This window comes from Dipodomys ordii, unplaced genomic scaffold (genome assembly GCF_000151885.1).
Source record: "Dipodomys ordii isolate 6190 unplaced genomic scaffold, Dord_2.0 Scaffold58, whole genome shotgun sequence".
Classification (NCBI taxonomy): domain Eukaryota; kingdom Metazoa; phylum Chordata; class Mammalia; order Rodentia; family Heteromyidae; genus Dipodomys; species Dipodomys ordii.
The window spans coordinates 3213314-3239827 of NW_012267274.1; the positions used below are offsets into that span (position 1 = coordinate 3213314).

At 50.1% G+C, this 26514-nt stretch overlaps 1 protein-coding gene across 1 annotated transcript in view; it reads left to right on the plus strand.

Moving 5' to 3' along the window:
- The first annotated feature begins 628 nt into the window (after positions 1-628).
- Mki67 (marker of proliferation Ki-67) overlaps positions 629-26514 on the plus strand; it is a 96539-nt gene continuing 70653 nt past the window's right edge. Inside the window, exons 1-4 of the mRNA XM_013021881.1 lie at positions 629-715; positions 1007-1087; positions 2954-3104; positions 4213-4265. Coding sequence (XP_012877335.1) covers positions 629-715; positions 1007-1087; positions 2954-3104; positions 4213-4265 — 372 coding nt within the window. The remainder of the gene's footprint in view (positions 716-1006; positions 1088-2953; positions 3105-4212; positions 4266-26514) is intronic.

Below are 26514 nucleotides of genomic sequence, written 5' to 3' on the forward strand. Positions count from 1 at the left end.
AGCAACATATCTATTTTTGAGAGCTATGGGCTTGGGTTTAATTCCTAAGAGCTTTACTTTATTTGTTGTTGCCATCAGAAGCTTGGTCATGTTTTAACCTCAATTTTCTCCCAACCTTTATTTCATTACAAATAAAGGTGCTAATATAGAACTGTGTGTAATAAAGGTCTTCATAACACCAAGAGAGAAAATTAAAACAATTATGAAAGTAGTTTCTCATAGTGGTCAATGATGTACAACTCCAATTTAACTGCTGTCCTATTAAGAAGTGGCATTTATAACTTACCCTTTATTTTCATTTTGTTGTATAAAAAACTTTTTACAGTTTATATAAGTTTGGGGGTGGGGGAAAAGGTGCGTCTTGATTCTGCCTTTCCTTGTGGTGACCACGATGAGAGCCATGGACCCCTGAGGCGGGGCTTCGCAGCACACTGAGGATCTGGGAAGTTGGTTCTGGTCCCTGCAAGATGATTCCCACACAGAGTCTCCAGGTATGGCTTTGGAAACCCCCAAAGATGCAAAGTGCCAGTCCCCAGATCTTCTGTGCCAGGAGGCACACACCCTGAAATGGGACAATCAGAACCTAACAGGCACCGGGCGCTGGAGAATCTCTGTGCGGGGATGGCGCATGACCGCGTCCACAGAGGCGGATCCTTTCGCCAAGAACACGGGGCCCTGTGAGCTGGGGCATAAGGACACGATCGCAGCTGAGGGAGTGAGATGAGCTGCCACGGCGGGAGGCCCCGCATGCAGAGTGTGTTATAACAGCACAGATGGGCCTGGGCGCGGGAGACCCCATCAACGAGCCCACTGAGCCCTCGCCCGCCACCCAGGCATGACTCTGGGCAGAGCCAACCACAGTCCAGCAACATCTCCTCGTGCTGTGGAAGCTCACAGGAAAGCATCTCTGCTGAGGCCTGTTAGCAAGATGAATCCAGGAAGAGGAAAGGAGCACAGGCTCCACCCAGTGACCTCCCAGGAGCCTCCATGCCCTGCCCTTTCCCAGCAAAGCTTGGTGGAAACAGGTCTCAACAAGGACATGGCTGCGGGTATCTTGATCCAGAGCTGTTTACCAGGCCGGCAGCAGGTGTGCTTCCTCACCCCACTAAGAGACTCTGGAAGCCGGGCGCTGGTGGCTACGCCTATCATCCTAGCTACTCAGGAGGCTGAGATCTAAGGATTGTGGTTCAAAGCCAGCCTGGGCAGGAAAGTCCATGAGACTCTTACCTCCAATAAACCACCAGAAAACCGAAAGAGGTGCTGTGGCTCAAGTGGTAGAGCGCTCGCCTTGAGCTGAAGAGCTGAGGGATAGCACCCAAGCCCAGAGCTCAAGCCCCATGACCGACAAAAAATAAAAAAATAACCACAGCAAAAATGGGTCATAAGCATGGCTCATAGGGTAGAGCACCTGCCTTGCACGCCCTGACTTCAACTACCAGTATCATCAAACACCACCACCAACAACAAAGATGGCTTCCACTCTACCTTCTGACACCAGGGCCCACATCTCTGGCTCTGTGGTGCCTTCCACCTGGCAGGCCCTCTCTGGTGTTACACACTAACAAAAGTGTGACTTTCTGTGTCTCTGCTCTCAAGGCAAGAGCCGTTTCTCCTTCACTGGAGAAATATGGCTGAAGGCACGGATGCAGGGGTGGGAGGTAAGAAAGGGATTTGATGATGGTTCTGTCCTGAGCTTCAGCTCGTGATTGTAGGTTGATTGCTAGTCCTTCCCCAGCATTTAAATGAAGCTTCTCCGAAACAAAGACTTTGCTAGATGATTCTAGTTCCCTTCTCCACTCAACAACTTAGCATCCCTCCCTGATCCGTCACCCAGCAATGGAAAGCAGATCTGTGGGAGAAACTTCCCTGGATCCTATTATCTTTTCAAGTTCCTATCCTGAGAGACTTCACTATAATGCAACTCTAACACTATGTCTGAACAGAGAACATCCTCAGAGCTTCACAGCCAAATGAACTGGGAACTGGTCGCCGCTCAGCAGGATGGGGGAGGGAGAGTAATCAAGCACATAATGTTCCTTTTATTTAGAAAATACAAGGTGGAATGCTGTGGTTACATGTGCAAAGATCACACAGTCCATGAGCTCTCTGACTTAGCTGATGTCACAATCACCAGCCTGATTGCCTTTCTATTAATTAATCCATTCACAAATCCAAGAAAGGACCACAGCCTCTTCCGAGCGTCTGTCTCTGTCTTTGGAACTGTCTTGAGAAAGTCTTCCTGTGATCCAAACTTCGAAACTTTTCCACAGGCAGTGCATCATGGTCTTTAAAGAGGGCCGTGGCCAGGTTTGTTGTGAATGAACTTCTAGTATAAACATTTTATTAAATGTTATTTAAAAAAAAACATGACCTCTTTCCTCAATGTCCTAAGCGTAGACGACGTACTCCCATTTTCCCATTATTGCTGATTTTCTGGTAGCACGCAAAAGGGAAAAGAAGTTAAGAAGGATGCAGGTGCCCTTCTCAACGTCAGTGGCCTCTGAGATCAGGGATCTGTGACTCCCTTTTTCTGAGAGCGAGGGAGAAGCACAGGAGCAAGGGCTCTGCCCAAGGCCCGACCCCAGGCCTCTACGTCTCACAAGACCACGGGTCACCAGCCACTCTGCTGGAGGCCGGGGCCTCATTCATATCATCAAATGGGCCTCTGGGAAGAGGACCCATCACTGAAACTGTCCAGCCTCCTTCCTTCAAGGGGCCTGCTGGCCTTCCCCCCAAGCACTTCAGACCAGAGCAGGCTCCCCTTCCCCCACTGCCAAGCCCCCAAATGTCACCAGATTCCCCCTTCGCCATGAGCCAACTTGCCGACTTCTTGTATTCCATCAGCTCACATGCCCCACGGGTATTTGTCCCAGTAGTGGTCCAGGAAGCACTGCCAGTCTTCCTTGGCATCTGGGACCCGTCTCTGCTGTACTAATGACTCTGTGGTCTGCAGAGAGGTATGTCAAGTGCAGATGCGCCCATCCCCGGGCTCAGCGGGGTGCAGAGGAGCCCAACCAAGGTGCCTAATCCACCAGGCAGCACTCCAACACTGGCGCTGGGCATGCTGGACAACTGCAGAGAGCACGGACCTTCCTTCAGGATATGTATGGGGCTGTGGGCTCCAGTCCGGGCCCTGAGCTCTTGAGGAAGACCCTGGCAGGTCCCTTAGCCAGGTGGGAGTCAGAAAATAGCTTCATTTTGGAAGTTCCTGTCCATGTATGCATGGTTGGAGGAAGAAAGGGCAGAGAAGTGACCTGATGAGTGGCCCATATAGGAAAGGAGCCGAGATGCCATTCGGCGGTGATCATCCCAGCACTGACAGCAAGAAAAGGATGCTGGGTACCAGCCGGCTCCCGCCCTGGTGAGAGCCATCTCTCCCGTGTTCCTCCAGCCCGTCCTCCTGCTCTGGCCGGATCCTGTGCCTGCACTGGCCCTCCCTACTGACTGGCCACCCCTGCTCAGCAGGCATGAAACCTTGTTATGTCCCTTCATCATATTTTTACTTCTTACAAGACATTTAAGTTATTAACAAATGAACTTATTAATAGGGCGAATGTTAGTGTTCTGTAAGTAGTCTCTCTCAGGCAGTTTGCAGGGGTGAAGTTTCTCGGAACACATGACATCCTTCATGGAGTCATCACAGGTCCCTTGCCACAGGAGTGGGCACAGCACCACCAGGCAGGACCCAGCTGGTCCCAGAACCTTGAACTGAGCTACACATGGGCCCAACATCAGCTCCACCACTCGCCTCCCTGAGCCTGTTTCTTCATCTGTAATGTCAATGTAAACCTTATGTCCTAGCTGGTTGTACAGTTTGCCCTCTGCAAAGTGGCTGGATTAGATGAGTCTTGGTGAAAGCAGGAGGAAGAGAAAGAGAAGGAGGAAAAGGAAGAGGAAGAAGGGGGAAAGGAAGAAAGAAGAGGAGGGGAAAAGAGAGGAAGGAGAAGATGGAGAATGAAAAGGGATGAGGGGAAGAGTAGAAAGAAGAAGGAAGGAGGGAGACCAGGGAGGAAGGGAGGAAGAGGAAGATGAGGAGGAGGAAGACTCTGTCCTTTTCTTGGGCCACAGTGGAGCATAAAGGAGGGCAGACAGGACACCTCCTGCATCGTGGAAATACTTGTTCGTTTACTAACAGCATGAAAAGACAGGAACAGAAATTTAGGAATAAAAAGACGACTGCAGATTGGCTAACCCTCTGTTCTCCTGTTATAGATGTAGGTACCAAGGAAGACAAGGGGGGCTCCCTGCTGAACCCACCCCAGAGGGTCAGAGGTCATGGGGTCAGAGGTTGGGGCTCCCTGGGGAGGAAAGATGGCACACCTTCCTGCAAGACCAGGAACCACTAGCTGGATTTTTCTTTATTATTATTATTGTTGTTGTTGTTAATCTTTGTTGTTCAAAGGCTAGACTTTGGATCATTGATGGGAAAATGAACCAAACATAATTTTACTTTCTTTACACAATTTCTTTCTTTTCTCTTTTCTTTACTTTCTTTCTTTCTCTTAAAAGATATTTTGCAGCCAGGCACTGGTGGCTCACGCCTATAATCCTAGCTACTCTGGAGGCTGAGATCTGAGAATCTTGGTTCAAAGCCAGCCTGGGAAGGAAAGTCCTTGAAATACTTCTCTCGAATAAACCACTACAAAACCGGAAGTGGTGCTGTGGCTCAAGTGGTCGCCTTGAGCTGAAGAGCTGAGGGACAGCACCCAGGCCCAGAGTTCAAGCCCCACAATTGACCAAAAAAAAAAAAAAGCTATTTTGCAAAAGAACTGACTTTATCACAGCCATATCTTATCACTGGAAGAATACCTTTGCAAGAAAAAATTCCCCCATAAAAACAGCACCCAGAGGAAGGAATTCTGAAAGGATTTGACTCTGTTCACTCCACAGCCCCTGTGGGGCTGGGCACTGGCCGGCTTTGCTGGGCACCTCTGGGAGCCCAGTCTGCAATCACAGCTGGACAGGCTGTGGAAAGCTGGTGGTGGGGAAGACAAGGCAGGACAGGACATCTGAGATGGCTGGGACGCGAGTGTGCTCACTGCAAGGACACTCCGTCCAGTCCAGGGGAGTCTGAGAGTGGTCCCGGAGAGAGGCTGCTGCCCTGAGACACGAAGAAGGAAGGCAGCTCCAGGAGCAAGCGGGCACAGAGGCTGGAGGGAGAGAGGAAGGACCATCTAAGGGCCACTTCCTGAAGCCTGGTGCTGAGAATGTGGTACACAGCAGGGGAGCGACTTGGTCACCTTTGCCCTCTGGCTGACCTTGGGAGTGACCTGGGGCGAGCAGCACCCTAGGAGGCCTTGCCAATGCCCAGGAGAAGTGAGTGTGCAGGACTGCGGTGGTAGCAGAGGAGACACAGGTTCTGGTGCAAGGCGTCCCGCTGTGTACATGTGAGGTGGAGAAGGGGAAGAAGAAAGGAGCCAGAAGACCCCAGGCTGCAGCTGACACCGTGGTGTCTGCCAGGACCATCTAAAGGGTGGATCTGGGGTCTGCAGAGCCTCCTTGAGATGAAGACCAAATGTCTGTACTCCCAAAAGTCGTGTGCCCAAGCCCTGCCAGCCTGGATGATGGCGTCGGAGCTGGAGCCGCTCTGAGAAGTTGTGCCTCCGTCCTGGGGAAGACCCGGAGTCTTGAGGCCAAGGCAGCGCCATGCGCACCCAAGTTACCACATCGGGGAAAATGAGTCTAGGGTTTGACGGTCTGTGGCCAGCCTGGGGTTCATGTCTGCACAGGGTGGCAAGTTCCCTCAGGAAGCATCTAAGCAGGGCCAGCCCTCCGCAGCCCCAGCTCCACGCCCCCTTCTCGGGTGTGATAAGTAGAATGGAGTCATCACATCCACTAAGCTCCTCTGAAAACAGCGGATTCTTCTCCTGGGCTCACCTTTTCACTTCCACTGAGAGATTAAAGAACGGAGGCCCAACAATTTAGAGGGTTTTCTGGCTTAAAAAGGAGAAAATACATCAGTAAGCCTGATTTTAAACATCATAATCTTCTTATTTCGGGCGATCAACACTATGGATAACCCAACTATTTAGCTTCTCTTAAGTTTGTGGGGTTTTTTTTTTCATTCAGATTGCCAAAAAGATTAAATCCTAAAATGTGGACATACTGATTTTTTTCCATTTGAATTTTAAATCATTCAAACCAAAGCTGCCATCCTGCCTATTCACAAGCAGATATTTGAGGGGCCACTTTCACCTAGCAAAACCATTGGATAGCCAAGTATTGCCACTGAAAGACACAACCTATTTATTCTTATCCTCTTCATGGTAAATGTGTGTGTAATTACACACCTTGTAATGTGTGTGATGAGTGTGTGTATGTGTGTAGGACATATGTAATGAGCATATGTTTATCCATACACAACATATATACAAGCATATGCGATAACCATGTGTTTATATAAACACAACACACGGTGACATACACACAAAAAGACTATGTAATATGTATGCGCGTACACACATTCACACTCCATCTTAACTAGCAAATTAATTGCCAGATAATTGTGTGTGGCCTATTCCAAACCATACTCATCATCCGCCTGTTTCAACACACGTATCAGCAGAGCCACACCGATAAACCAATCCATCCTTTACTTACTACCCATCTCCACAAATTTTTAATTCCTGATTCCCTCTTAAATGTCCCTGGTGACTTGGCACTGACAGCAATTTGTTTAAGATAGATATTTACTGCTGGGCCCTGTGGCCAGGCCTGCGTGTCAGAAGGCAGGAAGGAAAGAATCATACTCTGCTAGATTGTCTGTGAAGGAGGGCCGGCATGACAAATGATGCTTGCTTCTGCACAAGGCACTGGCTACGCCTAGATTCAGGCCTCTGACGAATGGCAAAGCCAGCATCAGAGCTTCTGGACCAGCTCTCGGGCCCCTGGCCTGGGTGCACAGTGGACGGTATCTACCTTAGCCAGTTAGTGCAGATAAGCTGATCCACGCTCTCACAACTGATTCCTGCAGGCTGACCCCCAGAGGAAGGCTCCCAGGGGAGTCATACCTGGCTTGTTCACTCACAGCCTGCCTCTAAAGATCTGACTTGACAATTCCATGGTGGGGCATTTTGCCTACAAGGCTGAAAGGCCTGTGTTCTGCCTCCTACCACCTCCATGTGAGGCACAGAGCAAGGCTCCAGGTACCCTGCAGGCCCCGTGGGCATAGGCAGGGGGTAGCAATGCCCTAAGTCCCACCCATGCCTACCCAGCCCTGCCTGCCTGCCCTGCCAGCAGTTCCCAAGCTTGTGCAACTGAAAACTCAGAAGCAAAATCAGGTGTCCAAACTGAAGATTCTTGTAGAAACTAAAAGCCATAATAATCCAATGATATCATGCAATTTTAACCCTGATACTATACATCAATACCCACGGAGAACATAGTTTTGAAGATTTTTGTTTTGTCTTGGTTTATTGGAGGGGAGGTGTCTGTGGGTATGTCTGTGTCAGTGTCTGTGTGTCTATGTCTGTGTCTGTGTATGCACACACACACACATGTGCATGTACGCCTTACTGGGACTTGAACTCAGGGCCTCATGTTCTCACTTTATCTTTTTCCCTTAGGGCTGGTGCTCTACCACTTGAGGCACACCTCCACTTGCAACTTTTTATTGGTTAATTGGAGATAACGGTCACATGGGCTTTTCTGCATGGATGGGCTTTGAACCGTGATCCTCAGATCTCAGCCTCCTGAATAGCTTAGATAATTGGCATGAGCAACCAGCACCCAGCTTGGAGTATCTTTTTGAAACAAGAACACCATGCAGGTTATCAGCAGAGCAACATGAGGTAGATGTTGCTTGGGACACAATTTAACCCTGTCACCGTAGGGGTCAGGCATGCTCAGAGCTAGAAGGTGGGCCTCCTGGGCTGGAGGCCTTGCCCTCAACCCAGCACCGAGAATAATCACAAGTTATCATCATCATTATTATTATTTACTCTTCTTGCTACTACTACTAGATATTAGCAGAGTTTCACTTCTCTTTCACATAACCACCCAACATGCACACAGACCATAATCTTGGGAAAGCAGCATAAATACCATGGGACTTAGGAAATTTTTTATGTCTGTTGGTCATCTTTAATAAGATACCCTGTGCTGCGGGATGAATGCATAATGAACCAGGCCATGGAGAAGCGATGCAGGCTTTCAGGTGTACCTGTAACCTTATAAATGGACTTCTCTCTCCCCTGACGGGCTCTGCCTAACAACAGAGGTGTCGGGAGTAAATTGAAGGTAGGCAGTTCGTGAGGGTCGTGCTTTCCGCTTCCCTTCTGCTCTCCTGCCCCTTGGAGAGGGAGCCCAGCCTCTCCCCGCCCCCACCCCGCCTTCTATTCTTCATTACACAACAGATGACCTATCTGATAGGCGCCTCTCCTCCTGCAGCTTCCCCTTGCCAGCCTTCAGTGAGAATAAAGCCGGCTACCCTTTTTATCTTCATTCTGCCCCGGCTCCCATCCTCCGTTTTTGTTTTTTTTTTTCTAAAGATCGTTTGCCAGCTCTGCTTGCTTGCTTGTACCCAGCGGAACAAGCAGCAGCTTCTGAACTGACAGTTCTGACTTTTTGCTGCGTGTGATTTTTCTAAAGTATGACAACCACTTGCGTGAAGACACGGTAAACCTTTTCAGAGAAGGAGCTGCAGAAAGAAAGGCCTTTCGAGAGGGGGAAGTCGTGACTGCAGGAGCCGAGCAAAACAAGTCTCCCATGGATTAATTTAATTTGGCTGCCCCTTACAGGTGACAAGAGAAATTAGAATCACGCTGGCCGGGCATCTGCGGGTGCGCGCCGGTCCATGTGCTTTCAAAGAGCAGCCGGTGCAGACGGCTACGCCATGAGGGAAAGGTGCTGCAGCTTTTGCTACCTAAAGCCGGAAGGCTTGCTCGGTTCCATCCCCGAACACAGGCCATTAAGGTTTTTTTAATTTGATATTCATTGGAAATTGGGTGCTAAAGGCCAAAGGCAAATGAGAGTTTCTCTTCAACATGGCTCTCTTCCATAGTCACTCCTCCGAAGTATCTAAGATCTAAGTGAGAGAGGCATGTGGGGAAGGGTCAGCCACTGGTCTAGAACTTGCTGTGGTGATACACACGAGTTAAATATGACTTCCAATGAGGAGGATATTCTGGTCAGCTAGTGCCTGGTTATTCGAGTCCTATCACAGGTCAGTGTTATTCTGGGGTGATAGCAGGGTGGGGCTGTTTCAGAGCTGGGTCAGATACTCCTGCTATTCTATCTGTAGTGTAACTATTCTCTCTGTGTTGACTGGCTGGGTATATTAATATGGGAACCTGACTTTGCCTGCAAGGGACAGACACCACAGACCCATAGACTTCACGTGGGATGGCCAGGGGACACAGGCACAGGTGCTCTGCACACCTGAACACACTCTGGCCAGTTATCGGAAATGCATTCTACACAACAGTGAAAAATGCTTAGATTTTTTCTGTTATTCCTAATGTTTAAAACCCACATTTTTCTGTCCATTTTGCTTCAGAGTTAGATATAAGTGGCTATTGTACTAAATTCAAATGGTAATAATACCTACAATGGATTGAACATTTACTACACCTCAAGGGCTGTGTTTAGATTAGCATTAGAATTCAATGTACGTTGTTCAGCTGAAAATGGCAAAAATCAGTGCATGCATGCGGGACAGAGGCCCGTGTGGGGGCAGTCCCATCAGTACACTTAGAAACTAATGCTGCCCTGGAAAATACACAGGAGACTGAGGGAGAAGGGTTGCAAGTTCAGGGCCAGCCCCGGCAGCTTATAGAGACATTAAAGAAAAATGAAAGAAAGAATTGAATACATTGTAAGGACTGGGGATTTAGCTCGGTGATAGAGTACTTGCCAAGCACACAGAAGGGCCTTGGTTCTTTCCCCAATAGAAAGAAGGGAGGGGAATGGAAGGGAGGGGAAGGGAAGAGAGGGGAAGGGAAGGGAGGGGAGGAGCCTCATCTCCACCTAGCTGGGTAATCAATCACCTTTCACCGAGGAACCTCTGTTCTGGTGACCGTTCCAGTCCTCATCCTCTCAGACCCTCTCCCCCCCCCCCAACCTTACACTCACAGCATGTATGTTCTTATGTGTGCTATGTGCAGGCATGTGTGTGCATTGCATGGATGTACTGTGGACTTGTGTGCACTGTCCACAGAGGTGTGCATCAGTCCACACCTGAGGTCGTGTGTGTCTGTGTGTGTGTGTGTGTGTGTGTGTGCGCGTGCACAGGCTCTGTGTGCCCTCCCTCCCTCCTCTTTACCTGAGGCACATGCACGTGTGTGTGTGTGTGTGTGTGCGTGTGCGCGCGCACAGGCTCTGTGTGCCCTCCCTCCCTCTTCTCTGCCTGGTACCCATCTCTACCCTTCCACTCACTCACATTCAGGACTCAGGACTCAGCCAAACTCAGATTCATCCGGCCACCCCCTGCCCTCCATCTCCCTGTGGGAGTAGCTGTGTCCACTCGGACTGTGGACCTCTACAGAGGATGCCCAATCACCAACAACAGGCAAGAGCAGAGAATTCCTGCTAAGCAAGGTTTGACCTCCCAGGCCCTGGGTGGCAACCGATGACCCTTCTGAGGACACTCTCCTCGGGCAGCAAGAGGAGGAAGAGGAGGAGAGCACAGGCAGGTACACGACACACCTGAATCCACACGAACATAAGGTCACAGCCTCCGCCACGAAGTCAGGGCAGACTTCACAGAAAGAGAAGGCAGTGAGGAGCACAGGTTTTGCTTTTCCTCAGTGATTCTCGAGTGCCTTCTAAGGCGATAGAACCAAACCAGGGTTCTCAGGCATGTAAGCTCCTTAAACCTTGTCCATTCTTTACTGACTAGAATTCTCCAGGTTAATCAGTAACTTTTAGAATCATCGCTGAAAGCTTTCAAAGCACACACAAAATGCTGGTGATGTCATCACATCAGCCGGGAGTTACATAAGAAACACAAGTCATTAAATGACAAGATGGTATTCCTACCCAACGATACGACATGAGCACTGGAGTGACAGCAGCGGGAATGTCCCTCCAAGGTCACTCCAAGGGTGGGATGTCTTGTGTACAAACTACCATAGCTGCCAGGAAGGGCACAACCCCACTACTTTCCTGCCCTCCTGATAAGCTACAGGTTTGTTAGGTCTGGCTGTGTTTGGGCTTTGCCTAGTTCAGTCCTCTGATGAGCTTAAAGATAGTTGGTAATGCCTTTCCCAAAATGTTCACTTCCTCAGCCGGTAGGCCAAGCTGGTTGTGTGCAATGACACCGAGGTGACCTCCCGCCCTTGGGACCGCTGCAGGCCTAGCTACTGCTGTTGGGAACAAGAGCCAGCTTCCCAAGCCACAGCACCAAGTTCACACCCAAGCACTGAGCTCCCCAGGCCAGCCGGAGTAGTTAGACAGACCTAGACCTTCCATCACCTTCCCCAGACTCACAGAATGAAAGTAATCACAGCCAGTGGCTGGCCCCTACAGAGTTCACCACGCCTCCTCATCAGAACAACACAGGGTGCACTCAGAGGCTACCGAGGGCTCAGCGTCTGAAACAGAATCCCCTCCAGACACTTTGATGAAGCATGACTAGGATCCCAGAGAAAACTCCCCATTCTCCTCATCCCATCCTGCTGGCTGTCCTCCACCCGCAGCGGCTGCTAGTCATGGCCAGAATTCCCTACCACTTTGCCTAAGGTCTTCATCCACTGACCACCCACAGGCACGGTCAGCTCCACCCTCCCTGTACCTGAGGCCTCCCTGGCAGGAAGAAGCCAGAGCAAGATCGCTCCCCACCCCTCCAGGATCCCTAGGGCCCTAACACGGACTTCGCTAGGCATGCTGGGTTGACACTGAATATTCTTTCAGTTTCTATTTTTGTCTCTTCCAACTCCCAGGCTAGTTTTAGGGTTCTTATTCAGTTTTGTTCACCCAGCTTTGTTATTTTAAGTACCTAGGGATCGGTTTTTTCTGGTTTTCAAGATCTATGTAACATTCTACCCACAAGATCTCCCTAACCTACATGCATCTGATAAGAAAGAGCTCCAGCTCAGCAATGCTTGGCACCTGCCTGGTGAGAATATATTGGCATCCAGACATAAGCATAAAGATACATGGTTCTCCAGGCCCTTGCAGCTAGCTAGGTCCTAGAGCTGTTTCTCCAAATTCTCTGAGGCATCAGCTCCTCCCTCCCTCATGGACCTGTGTTTGCACTCACCACCGCCACCATTACCAGCCCATTCCCAAAGTCCCTTTATCCCCATCCACCAGGTCAAAACCAAGTCCTGGATTATCTAGTTCTACCTAGGGGCTTCCACTGGTTTCCTGTCTTTGATCTGTAGACTCGTATCCATTGGAAGGCCTTCCCTGTCGGCTACAACCAGCTTTCAGCCTCACCTTTACCATTCCCCATGTCCATTCAATGTAAACTAGAGCCCCCTGCCCCATAGGGACACAACTGTACAGTTTTATCCTGCTTTGCTGCCTAGAAAGCGCAGCCTCCTCTGTGTCTGCCCCCTTAGCAGCCCATGGGTGCCTCACACCTTGATGTTCCTGACATTTTATAGTTTCCTTCCAAATGGACGCAGCTGGCACTACGACTTAGCAAGAGCAATCAAGTTGGCACCATAAGCTACCATGTCCAGAGAAGCCCAGCTACTCTGCCAGCCTTAAGCTAATGGACAGACAAGGAAAATGCCAGGAGGAAAGAAGGTGTCGGAGCTCACCTGAGAGAGCAGGAAGGTCCGGCCAGGCCAGGGCCCTAGACAGACATGGAAAATGCCAGGAGGAAAGAAGATGTCGGAGCTCACCTGAGAGAGCAGGAAGGTCTGGCCAGGCCAGGGCCCTAGACAGACATGGAAAATGCCAGGAGGAAAGAAGGTGTCGGAGCTCACCTGAGAGAGCAGGAGGGTCCGGCCAGGCCAGGCCCCAGACAAGCGCCAGAGCTCCCATTTCCAGCTATAATCTGATGCACCTGCCTGAGAAAACCCCAAGGAATAGCAGCAAAAGAACCGGCCTACTGAACATCAGCCATAGAAAAAAGTGCGGAATAACAAAGCCATTACGTGGCAACACACAATAAAACAGCAAGCTAGCATTCAACGCAGTCCAAAATGCTAGAAGCATCTGAAACCCTCACATGTATGTTCTTGGCTCCACCTCCGTAAGGGGTTGCAGTTTGTTGCATAGCCTCACTCACATACCCTTTCAACAAAGTTTGAGCACCTGCTGTGTACCAGAGGCCGCCATGATCTCTTGCCTCCATTCGCCCTGGATGCTTTCTTTCCCCTTTGCCAGTTGTTTTCCATCTACACTTAACCTCTGGGGCTGAACTCTGCTGCCCCTGTGAGAATCGAGGCCCCCCAGTTCTCCCCAGGGGCCCAGAGCTGGAAACTCTTCGGGAAGATGGTTGGGCTCCAGGGAGCATCACCTTGAGGAGGGAAAACAGCTTGATTAGCAATGGAACTGTTGTGCTGCTAATCTCTCCCCTGGTGCTCTGGGTCCAGAGGGAAGGCATTTCCACCTGGTGTGTGGAGAGCCACTGATTTGTGCTGGTTCCTCAAATGTGGGGATGTTCTAAAAGCCTTCTGATTAAATAGTGCTAAAATAACTGAACTTGGGGCTGGGAAGGTGGCTCAGTGGTAGAGTGCTTGCCTTGAAGTGGCGCTGTGGCTCAAGTGGTAGAGTGCTAGCCTTGAGCTGAAGAGCTGAGGGACAGCGCCCAGGCCCAGAGTTCAGGCCCCAAGACCAGACCCAAAAAAATAAAATAAAATAACTGAACTTCTAGATGCAAATTTTAAAAAGTGACTCTAACCCCGGATGTTACACCTTTACAACCTTTCGTTCAGAATGAATCATAACCTAAATGTGAAACAAAAATTCCAAAGAAGGTGGCACAGAAGAAAATCCAGACCCCTTGGTTTTGTGGTGACATTTGATTGACAACATCAAAAGCACAAACTATTCGTTAAAATTTGATGCTTGACTTTCTGCTCTGCGTCAATAAAAAGAGAAGCTACATACAATACACATATTATAAACAATGTGTCTCCTTACTTACAAAAAACTTTTAGGACCCAAATGATAAGACAGGCAAGTGGAATGAGGGCAGAAGACCTGAAGAGACACCAAAATACAGATGTCACAGAAGTCTGTGAAAAGTGGTGCAGTCCCAGCTACCCAGTAGGAAATCACAAATTACAACAACAGCAAGATACTATACATACCAATTAGAATGACTAACACACAAAACACTGCCAACACCAAAGGCTGGCAGAAATCTAGAGCAACAAGAACTCCCATTCATGGCTGGTGAGAATGCGCAATGATTCAGCCACCTTGAAAGAGTCTGTGGCCGTTTCTTCCAAAGCTAAGCACAAATCTGTCACACCATCTAGTGTGTGGGCTCCTTGAGGCAAAAGCTTAGGAACATGTAAAAATCTGCACATAAAATGTTTCCGAAAAACCTTGATTTATAAAAACCAGAAGCAGCCAGATGTTCCTCAGTGATAAACAGATAAACTGAGGTGTAGCTATACAACTCACATCATATGATAAAAAGAAATGACCCGTCAAATATGGAAATACATGGGTGAACGTAAATGTTTATCGGTAAGTGGAAAAAGACAATTTGGAAAACTGTACAATGTACGACTACAGTGACCTGGCAGTCTGGAAGAGAAGACAACACAAGAGAAGAATAACACAACAAGCATACAAGTGGTTGCTAGGTGTTTGGTATAAGGGGAAGTCTGGAAAGGAGGGAGCACACCAGAGCTTAGAGGAGGTTTGGAGTGGGGAAACTATTCTGGGATACACCATGGTGGAGGGTGCAAGTGTCATACATATGTCAAAACCCACAGAAATTTACAACATGGGTGACGGGGTATAATGTAAACTATGGACTTTAATGACAATGAGCCGGTGGCTCATACCTGTAACCCTAGCTACTCAGGAGGCTGAGATCTGAGGATAATGGTTCAATGCTAGCCTGGGCAAGAAAGTCCTGGTGAGACTCTTACTATCAATTAACCACTCAAAAAACAGAAGTAGAGCTGTGGCTCAAAGTGGTAGAGTGTTAGCTTTGAGCAAAAGAACTCAGGGACAGCACATAGGCCCTGAGTTCAAGCCCCACAACCAACAAAAAAAGAAAGAAGGAAGGAAGGGTGGGAGGAAGGGAGGGTGGAAGGAAGGAAGAAAGGAAGGAAGGAAGGAAAGAATGAAGGAAGGGAGAGAAAGAAGGAAGGAAGGAAGAAAAGAAGGAAGGAAGAAAAGAGGGAAAAAGGGAGGAAGGAAGGAAAGAAGGAAGGAAGGAAGGAAGGAAGGGAGAGAAAGAAAGAGAAGGAAGAAAGGAGAGAAGGAAGGAAGGAAGGAAGGAAGGAAGGAAGGAAGGAAGGAAGGAAGGAAGAAAGGAAGGAAGGAAGAAAGGAAGGAAGGAAGGAAGGAAGGAAGGGGGACAATCAAATATCCACATGCAAAAGATAACTTAGACTATATACAAAAATCACTCAAAATCAATAAATTAGAGATCTACGAAAAGAAAACTTTACGAAAACAGAAGTAAATCTTTGTAACCTAGAGTCAGGAAAGAAAGTACTTTGTTTTGTTTTGCCTTGGTTTGTTCTGTCTTACATGCAACATTAACAGCACAAGTGATAAAAAATAAAATTGGATTTGATCAAAATTAAAATTGTTTTGGCTTCAAAAGACACAAGAGAAAAATATGAAAACATCAATCCTTGACTCAAAAAATATGTTTAAATCATTTAACCAATAATGAACATATATCTATAAATCAAAAAGAACTCTCACAATTCAATTATAATAAATATAATCCACTTTTTCTTCTTTTTGTTTGTGCTTGAACTCAAGGCCGGGCACTGTCCCTGAGCTTTTTATTTTGCTTGAGGCTAGCTTTCTACCACTTGAGCCACAGCTCTACTTCTGACTTTTGGGTAGTATTCTGAGGATAAGGGTCTCAGAGTTTCCTTCCCAGGCTAGATAAGGGTCTCACAGAGTTTCCTTCCCAGGCTAGCTTTAAGCCATGATGGTAAGAGTTCAGTCTCCTGAGTAGTTAGGATTGCAGGCATAAGCTATCAGCACCCAGCTATAACCCAATTTTGAAAACTGGAAGAATATTTGAACGGACATTTTGTCAAAATATACGTCAAAAACAAGTTCCTTCATCTGAGAAATGCACATTACAATCACCTGAGATCTCACTCCATGCCTAGGTGAACGGCTGGGATCCAAAAGGCAGACAAAAACAAGTGTTGTTGAAGACGCAGTTACACCCATGCCAGAAATGTAAAAGCGATGGCTCTGGGAAAAACAGTTTGACTGCTCTTTGTGCGCTAGACATAGATTTCCCATACAATACTTTCAGAAGAGTTTTGAAGAACAAAAGGAACATTGCAGAAGTCCCCGGCCACTCCTGGTGTGTTGCACACAAGAAGGACCGGACTGACCCCAATCTGGTCAGGGCCACCCTCACAGCTGGGTACGGTTGGGCATCAATCAGATGTGGCTGGGCACCACTAGGCTGCAGGGCAAAGGTGATCTCTGGGTTTCTGTTCTAATGGAGAAAGCAGGGCATGACTTTGGTACCTAGCCACCAGCATCTACTCCATGTGGCATGTGCCACCGTACCAGGGATTGAGATCTGGGGAAACAGAGGCAGAGCCTGGGAGGGTATAATTACAGGCAGTGTCTGGGTCACTCTTACTCCACTGGGGAAAGACCACTGGGCAGGGGTCCAATAGTGGGATGGCGAAGAAAGGTTAAGAGAACCGAAGGAAGCCCCAGAAAGGAAGGCAGTGTTACCTGTAGTGTCTGAGAAAAACCATGCTCCAGGAGAAAGGAGCCAGTGCGGTTGTCTTTACTTCCATTCCACAGAGAACGGGAAAAGAAGAGGGTCAGCCGAGGGTCCAGAAGACAGCCCTGAGCCGAAGTGATGGCTGTCCAGTCCCTGGCCTTTGAAGAGCCCAGCACTCGGCTGGTGCATAGATTCCTAATCCCATTGGTGTCCTGGGACCTCTGAGGAACTGCAAGGCCCCGCCACGCCTGCCCCTCGGACTCGGGCACTGCCCCCTGCTGCCCAGGGAGGGCATCTCCTCTCGTGTCCACTCACCCACCAGGGGACCGCTCCTTCTGCCCCTCAGAGCCACCCCAGTGCCACCTGCCAGCCCGGGTCACATTTGCTCAAGATTTGAGACACGTGCAGAGTCTTCACGCCCTCTAACAGGAGGAGCGTGGGGTACGGGGATGGGAGGGGGTGACTGGCACAAAGCTGGAAATGCTGACGATGGTAAAATGAGCCCCAAACTCCTCACTCCATTGGATGGGCCGAGTGTCTTGGTGCCTGGCCCTGGCCTGACACCCACAGTGGCGATGGTTCTGGGGTGGGTGAACTTCCCAGGACAAGTTTGGAGTCTGCTGCCTGTGACCTTAGGCCAGGCTCCTTTGGAGCTCTCCTCCCAGAAGGCACCTCCAGCCCCGCCCCCCCGCCCTCTCCCCTCGCCCCTACCCCCCACCCCAGCCCCAGCCATCCCACTGGGCACCTCTGCCCCACAGGGCCACCGCTCCTGCTCACAAACTCAGCACAGTGGAAATGGAGAATGCCTTCCTGGATGGTTCCTCCATCTTTCCCCATTCGCGGCTGTCACCAGAGCACTTCATTGCTGTCTTTAATGGCTCACAAGTGGCTCCTTCTGGAGCTGATGGAGAAGCAGCCCATGGAGCGGCCCGTGGGGGTGCTGAGGCGGCAGCATTGCCAGGAGCTGCCGGGTGCTTCCTTCTGAGAGCACTAAGTACCCACTGCCTGGGCTCTGAGGCCTGAGCTCCGGGCTGCTTTGATCTGGCCCAGCTGCTGCCAAAGCTCCATTCAATGGCCTGTGATGCAGTCGGTGCCGCTGGCAGCAGTGCCACCAAAAATAAATCAAAGGAGTCTTCCTGACCACCGGAGAGGAGAGCCTGCTGCCCTTACCTTAGGGTCCCTAGCACAAAAGCCCATGATCCATGCTCTCCCGGGGGGAGGGGGTCCCCAAAGCATGCTTAGGATCTGGATTCCACACACTAACAAAGGGGACGTGTGTGGCTTTCCAAGGGCCTGGTACAAGGGCCTGCCACAAGTGTCCTTTGGGGGCCTTGGGGCAGCGCCGGCTGTGGAAGCCCAAACCTCCAGGCCTGCCAGGCCCAGCGCTCAGCACCCGCCGTTCACGAACGGCATGACTGAATTTACTGTGAATGTGGCTCCCGTGACTCAGGGGGTAGAGAAGGCCTCGGGCAGAGCCTGCTGCTCCCTTCCCAAAGCTCTGGCCATGGATGCCCCACCACCAGGCTTGCATCCGAGTGGAGAGGGAACAGCTTCGCTAGCAGGCTATCCAGACCTCCTCAGCCTGTTTTCAAGGATTCCCACGGGTGGCTGTGACCTGGAGAACATATGCTCATCCAGAGGAAGAAGGAAGGGAGCCGAGGCCATGGTCTGGCTCAGCCGCCAGCTTGGCTGGGTAAGAAACTACCGCTGAAAGGCAAAGCTTCCACTTGGGCGTGGCCCAGAGCAGTGAGGGTTTAGGGACACCTCTGCCCGGGTCACTCAGGGACCACAGACAAAGTGACTGGGTTGGAGGAGGGAAGCCACTCTGGTGGGTTGCCTGTCTGTGGACTGAAGGTTTGCCACGAAATCAATAAAGTCCAGACCACGGGGTGGGAAGTGCTGACTGGAGTCAGGCCGGGGCCAGCACCTGAGTCTGAGACTTCAAGGTGGGATGTGTCACGGCTCACGCCACTGGAAAGCGGAGCTGTGACTGGCTGTCAGCCACAGGAGGGGAGTGGGTGGCAAGGGTAAGGGAGGCTGTCTATACCACGGAGCTCCACACCTCTAGGCGCCAATCAGCCCCTCCAGGGCTCCTTGCTCAGTGCCAGCAAGGTGGCAGACAGGAAACCCTCCAGCTAAACCCCCATACATACCATCTCCTGCTCTGTCTGGCTAGCAGAGCCGTTTTCTTTTTTCATAATTTGCATATAGCAGGCTAGCCCCCTCATGGACAGCAGTGAAATTATAAACCAGTACAATCTTTCCAGAAAAAAACAATGCTTGGACTAAGATAATAAACAACTGCCAACGTTGTATTTCAAACCAAAGCTTGACTAACAAAGGGAAATTTGCTTCCACTATGACAACATTAAATCAGCCATACACAGGATGGTGTCTTACAGATGTGGCCCGCAGCCCACGTGCCGAATGCCACTCTGCCTGCTAGCGAAGTTGGATGGGCACAGACTCTCTCGAGTCCTTTCAGACTGACTGGGCTGCTTCCTCTCCAGAAATAGGGAATACCTAGACCACAGTGTTTAAAAAGATGCCAGGGAGGGTGGTATATGCCTACACTTGCAGCTTCTCAGGAGGCTGAGTCAGGAGGACTGAGGTTTAAGAGTAACCTGGGCAAAAGTTCCAGAGAACCCCATTTCAGCTAGTTTTTAAAAGCTGGGGTCTGTTGGGCCCATCATCCTAGCACCGCAGGAAGCATAAACAGGAGGACTGTAATCCAGACCCTCTGGAGGAAAAGAAGTGAGACCCTGTTGGGAAAATAACTAAAGCTCAAGGGATTATAAGCATGAACATGAACATGCCTGCCTAATGAGTCCAAGGCCCTGAGTTCAAACCCTAGTACCAGCAAAACAAAACAAAATTCCCAACAATTAATGTATACCAGCAAAGGAAAGAATAAAAGGACTAGAAAATATGCTTCCGGCCAGGCACTGGTGGCTCACACCTGTAATCCTAGCTACTCAGGAGGCTGAGATCTGAGGATCGAGGTTCAAAGCCAGCCCAGGCAGGAGAGTCCGTGAGACTCTTATCTCCAATAAACCACTCGAAAACCGGAAGTGGTTCTGTGGCCCAAGCAGTAGAGCACTAGCCTTGAGCTGAAGAGCTGAGGGACAGCGCCCAGGCCCAGAGTTCAAGCCCCACGACCAACAACAACAAAAAAAAGATGCTTTAGTATGTGTAGCCTCATATACCCCATAAGTTCAGAAATTGTGAGGGGTGGCTAGTGGGCATGGGTCCACCAGGGTACTCTCGACCTTTTCTTATTTGAAGGTAGGAAAAAGGAGACAGTCCCTTAAAAAAAAAATGTAACTGTAACCACCCCCCCCGCCCTGTACAGCATCTTTACAACAAAATAAAATCTAAAACATAAAAAATTAAACCCATTTTCCATATGAATCTACTTAGTTTCTCTCACTTCTCAAATTTACTTCCGGCAATTCTGTTTCTTCTATTCCTCGAAAAATGTGCTTTTTAAGGGGAAAAAAAGTCTGTATTTCTTGGTAAACAGACTCCATATCATTAACTTTGCCTGCCAAAACTGAGCTCCTCTGAAATGTGAAGGAGAAAACCAGCCCTAACCACTGGCTTCTCAGAAAGGAAGTTGTTATATAAGGGCCTGTTGTGGAGTCTTTTTTTTTTCAAGATGTGAAAATATACACTTTAATTTTACAAGTTAGTAATTAGTATGGCAGGATAAAGTCATAATCCAAAACAATAATCTTTATTACTAAAATAGAGATTAAACACAATTAAAATGAACAATATACCCAGCCATAATTGCTAATCAATTAGTTGAGAAGCTATATTGCTGTAATTTTCCTGGTCTCCAATTTGCCCTTCCTAGTGTTTTTTCACTTTGTACACTGTAAGGTGGAGACTAGTTAAAAAGAAGACCCATCAGCCCGGCAGAGTGGCTCACACCTGTAATTCTAGCTACTCAGGAGGTTGAGATCTGGGGATCTTGGTTCAAAGCCAGCATGGGCAGTAAAGTATGTGAGACTCTTACCTCCAATTAACTACTCCCCCCCCCAAAAAAAAAGCAAGAAGTGGCTCAAGTGGCAAGATGCTATCCTTGAGCAAAAAGCTTAGGGACAGAACCCAGGTCCTGAGTTCAAACCCAAGGACTGGCACACACACAAAAAACAAGGATCCATCTCAAAGCTGTTTTGCAATGGTAGTGTCAGAATCTATGACTGCAGATTCCACAGGAAGTGCGTGTCCAGCAAAGTGTCTGTGAACCCATTTTCTGACTTCACAGGTCAAAGCCAGCTCCATGAGCATTTTTCAGTTGTGTCCGGTCAGTCATACTCATTAGCAAAACCTTACAATACCATGGAGCTACCACCACCTGCCCTGTGTCTCCTCCTGAGAACACCCAGCAAGAAGCACACACCCACACAGCTGATGCGCACACACTCCACCTGCGTGGGAACAGAGCTCACACAGGTCAGGTGTGAATAAGGGTAACTGTCTTTGGTTTCCATGAAAACCAAACTGGAAAATTCACTCCCAGAACTCCAGTGATGGACAGAGAAACACCACGGCCTGCATGGACTGAGGAAGCAAGCCAACACCAAGCAAGAGAACACAGACATGAAATCCTCCAAGGTCTCAAGCCACGCCCCTCCAGGCTCAGCCAATTAATGGGTTCCACACCATGGAATAGCCAATCAAAAGTAGCCCAACTAAAGACCTAACCCTACTCTGTACCCAGTCTGTGCTGCCCAGTCCCTTTGCTTGGGTAGCTGTCTGCTGTGTCTCTTGTACCAATGTCCTAATAAACCTCTGTTTTTCCTCTATATCGATGAATTCTTTAAACAACCCAGGACTCCAAAACATCCAGGACATTGCAGTCACAATATTCGAGTCTCATCTACTCTAAGTGCAAAAGACTTGGGAAGAAAACCAAATAGCTCCTTTGAGGGACTGGACCTTATTTATTTTCTTTATTTGAACTTGGGGCCTGGAAAATGTCCCTTAGCTTTTTCCACTCAAGGCCAGTCCTCTACCACTTGAGCCACAGTTCATTTCTAGCTTTGGAGGGTTAATTGGAGGCAAGAGTCTCACAGACTCTCCTGCCAGAGAGAGAAGGCCACTTCCACCAGGATCCTCAGCTCTCAGCCTTGAGCCCCGCTTGTGTAAAGGACATTTTAAACTCCTATTGTAGTTTGATCCTTAATGCTGGGAAGCAGAGGAACTCGTCTAAGAAAAAATAAACATCTGAAGACTTTGTAGGCCTTGGAATCACCAAAAAGGATAACCAGCATAGAGACTGGTCTCACAATGCTTCTTTCCGATTCCTGCCATTGCTGGGTCTCCTGGGGCCTGGGGATGTGACCACGCAATCTCTGCTGCTGGAACTGGGTGAAGAGATGAACCAGGGACACAGAAGAGCACAGCCTTGACCTCACCAACTCCTGCTCCGTCCTCATCCTCAGTGACCCAAGGAAACAGCCCTGCTCTCAGGGGCTCCTGCAGTCAGGGGCCTGCAGGCAGCTGCCTGGCAGAACCAGAGGCCAGGTACGCAGGCACACACCAGAGACCCGGACTTCAAACTTTGCTCACAGCTATTTTCCCAGAGATGCAGAATCGGCTTCCTTTGTTTGTCCGACAATGGATCTTATCTTTCCAGGAGGGCTGTGTTCGGGACTATTATTACCCTATATAAAAGGCTCCCGGCTTTCTTCCCCCTTGTTCAACAGCACTGGAGTGGCATGGCAAATTTAATCGAAGCCTCAGCTCCTGGGAGAGTCTTTTGAGAGGCCCGTCCTCCCAATGCTGTTATCTCCCCTTCCTTGTGTTGAGGAAGCATAAAAATCACAAAAAAAGTCATTCTGAGTATATTCTTCCTGATAATTATTGTCAGACTCAGAGATAAGTGCTCTACGTGATGTAATGTGTGTTAGAAGGGCCCCTGAATGCAAATTCTGCTGCGGCCTCAGCCCAGACAATGGTGGCCCACATCACCGGGGCCCCTGTCTTCTGCCACAGACAAGAGAGCACTGTGATTTTCTGTGTTTTGATAAGGCGCAATCTGAGGGTCTTTATCTCGGCTGTTATATTTAAAGATGACATTCTAGCCCTGCCTTCTTGCCTATTGTCTTGACCTGATTATCTCCGAATGTTGTTGTTTTAGTCAAACTCACCCGCTTAATGAAAGCCCTGCTCCCAATTATTTAAGGAAAATTATTTAAATGCAGAGTACCCTATACACTGAGGTTTCCAAAAGAACTAGGCGGTTAATCAAAAGTTAATTGTATAATTCTCATGCAGATTAGGGCCTTTTGCAAATGAATCCCAGGTTGTGATTGTTTGAAAAAAAGGGGGGGTGGGGAGGGAAGTGCCGAGCAATGCACATGGGGGCAGCGTCTGGTAAACAATCGGCCAGGCTTAATTTGCGGTAAACAAAGTGATGGTACACTAGGGGTCTCCAAAGGAGAAAAAAAGGTGAAAATAAATTAAAGCACAACATACAGATATGATCTTTTTGTTTCAGACCATCTTTCAAAAACATAAGCTAAATGAATTTTTTAAAAAATTTAAAGCAACCCATTAGTATGTACCGGAAGCTGAGAAGCAGACAAAAGGGGAGCGGGCTATCACAACACGGTGGCTGGAGGCGGGGGCCAGGGCGGCAGATGGCCGCTGTCCTCTGACACAATGGCTTCCGGGCTGCGCCCTCCTTGAGGGGGCTGCCGTGGATGGCGAGGAGCCTGGGACTCCCGCCTTTGTCTTCCCCATAAATGTCAGCGGCCAGCCTGCCTGGGAAGGGCAGCCTGTGGATCCTCTGAGTCCCATCGGAAATTAGCAGCGGGTGTCTGCTAGGAAGAGCAGGGAGAAGGGCTTCCAGGCAGCTAAACTCCACCTAGAATGTGGAAAAAGAAGAGACCGAGCCTTCTCCCTTCTGCCCCCGAAACCAGCTTCTCTCCCCTGTAGGCAGCCATGGCCTTAGAGTTGAGGCTACTGACGGTGGCCTCTCCTCTATCTGGCAGAGCTCTGAGGTTTGAGCTCAAGTACTTTGCCACTTGAGCCCTGCCCATGCCCTTTTGGCTTCTGGAAGATTCCAGTTAGGGTCTGCCTCCTTGTACCACCCTCCTCCTATTTACATTTCCTGCACCACTGACTCCACAGGCACATGCCACCACACCGATGATGAGACTGGCGGCCTCCAACCACGATCCTCCAGATTTCTGCCTCCAGAGTGGCGAGGGCTCCTGAGTCCTTGACAGAGTGGACACTGTTCCAACAACTGCCACCGCTCAGAAGAGGAGGCTCTCAGATGTCCCTGACTGTCACTTGAGATTAGGACGAGGCTCTGTGTGAGAGAGAATGTTGGGGACCCCACTTCCTTCCCTCCCATGCACGAACACAGACAGAACCCAGAAGCGCTTGGAGGCACAGTGTGCAGAGATGAGTGGCCGAACTCCACCATGCACCCAGACACTCCCTCCCCCCGCACCCCGCCCCCCAGCAAGCCACGGTTCCCAGCCTAGGCTTCCAGCTCTCTGACTGATCAACTGTGTCCCTGCTTGGCGGAAGGCACTCTGCAAGAGGGCTGCGTGCGGGACTCTCCCCACGCCTCCGGTAGAAGCAGCAGCTTCATAAACAGGACTCGCAGTCACCTCTCATCTCACTTCCGCAGGAAGTAGCCAAGGCCCGCCCGCTCCCGAGGGGCTGTGTCACGTCTCTCCTTAGCTCTTCTGCCCACCCTCCTTTCCAGGGCCTGCTACGACCAAATCCACAACCTGACATTTGTGCTCCACAACCCAGGGGTCCAGGCGGTCACTACAGGGCCGCTCAGCTCCCTGTCACGGCCAGCTCCTAGGGCCCCGGAGGGCCTTGTCTTCTTCTAGTTGCTGGCTGCGTGGTCACACGACCCACTCCCCTGTGTCCGAGTCCTTACATGCCGGCCATCTTACAGACACCTCGCTCCAGTGTTCCCTTCTGGGAACCAATCATCGCCTCAAAGAAGCCATTTCCAAGTGAGGCCGTGCGGAGGGCCTGGGCGCTGGTCCTGGACATGTCTTTTGGGGAGAGGGAGATGCAATTCGCAGAGCAGCTGGGCAGGAGCCACGTCCAAGGCTCATGGCGGGCTCTGCTCTCCTTCCCAACCCTCTGGGCTGTGGGACGGACTCAAGCCCACCACCTCGTGGTCACATTGGGAATCACAGCTCTGTTCATTCCACACCCGGCCTGGGCTCTGGCCACCCCACCAGAAACAGTAGCCCCAAAGCTGACCTTTCAAACTGGTCACTCCGTTCCTCTTGGACAGTGTTACCGAGCTGTTAATTCATGCAGAGAAAAATCACTGTGTCTTAGTAGCAGAGAGAAGCCCTGACTCCTCATAAGTGCGATCGTAGAGGTTGAAATCAGCCGGCAATGCTACAATTCCACTGCTCAGGACCTCCATTCTCCACTGGTCAGACCATCACAACTAGCCCACACATCTTAATAAATCCTACACAGGGCACAAACCTCTGAAACCAAACTGTCCCGGAACACACGCTTTCCAGTGCAAACACCTGGGAGTTTTAACTATTTACCACACGTGAATCAAGTATGTTATTTCTGTTTCCTATTGCCTACGTACACAACGTGTCTAAAGGCACCGAACACCAATGTATGAAGAGCAGTGCTAAGCACAGAAACACAAAACTTCTCAAGAAGACTCATCACTTGGGCGTTGGTCCTTAGGAAGGAACATTTCTCAGCCAAATCTGAAGCTGCGGTGTTTGCTGCCGCTCTCCCAGCTCAGGGTCACCAGACTTCCTAACCGTGAGGCGCTGTAGGGAAGGGCTGAATGTGGGGAACAGGAGCGGGGAGCACGCATGCCTGGGAGGGGCCCACTGCTGCAGAGATGGGGGACTGAGGCCTGACAAGTTGGGTGGAGGACCCCCCTCCCCCCACCCCCGTTGGTCTAGCAACCTCAGCAGGGCCCTCCGCCCTGTGGCTACCCGGGGCCACACCACGCCACTGCAGCTGAGCATCCTCTAGGGGCCTCGGCTCCCAGGCTGGGGACTCAGAACCTGCAGGCCCCGTGGAGGGCCTAGAGAGGGGAGCCGAGGAGTGGGAACCAGGAAGTGCATCAGCAGGAAGCAGGGAAAGGAGAGCACAAGATGAATTATCTGACTGTGGGGCTCTCGAGCCTCTATGCACGTGACAAGTGGCACCACGTAGCCAAAAGCATGGGAAGGGTCCATTCAAATGCCCATGGGAACATCAGGACAGTGCGATCAGCTGCTGCCCACATCCCAGCCCCGGCCAGCCCCAGCCCAGCCCCGGCCAGCCCAGCCCAGCCCCAGCCCAGCCCCAGCCAGCCCAGCCCAGCCCCAGCTTAGCCCCAGCCTCTGCCCCATCTGAGGAGAGGAGAGAGGAGGCATTGCCACAGCCCCCTCAGAGCAGGCTTGTGTGGGGCAGGGAAGAGATGGGAAGGCAGAGTCACCACACACACAAGGAACTTACAGAAGAGCCACGGAAAACACAGGGCCAGGCCAAGAGAAAAGGAAGGAACACAGCCTGGCCTCACTTCCAAGAAAGGAAACCAAGGCACCAAAGGGTGGAGACTGACCTTGCTGCCCTCCACTGGACAGCACAGGGCATCCTCAGGTATGGGCCGCCAGCCACCAGCCCCAGGTAGCCACGAGGCCTCGGCCCAGGGGGCTGTCCAAGAAGAGTTTGTGAGGAAGCAGCAGTGATGGGCATCT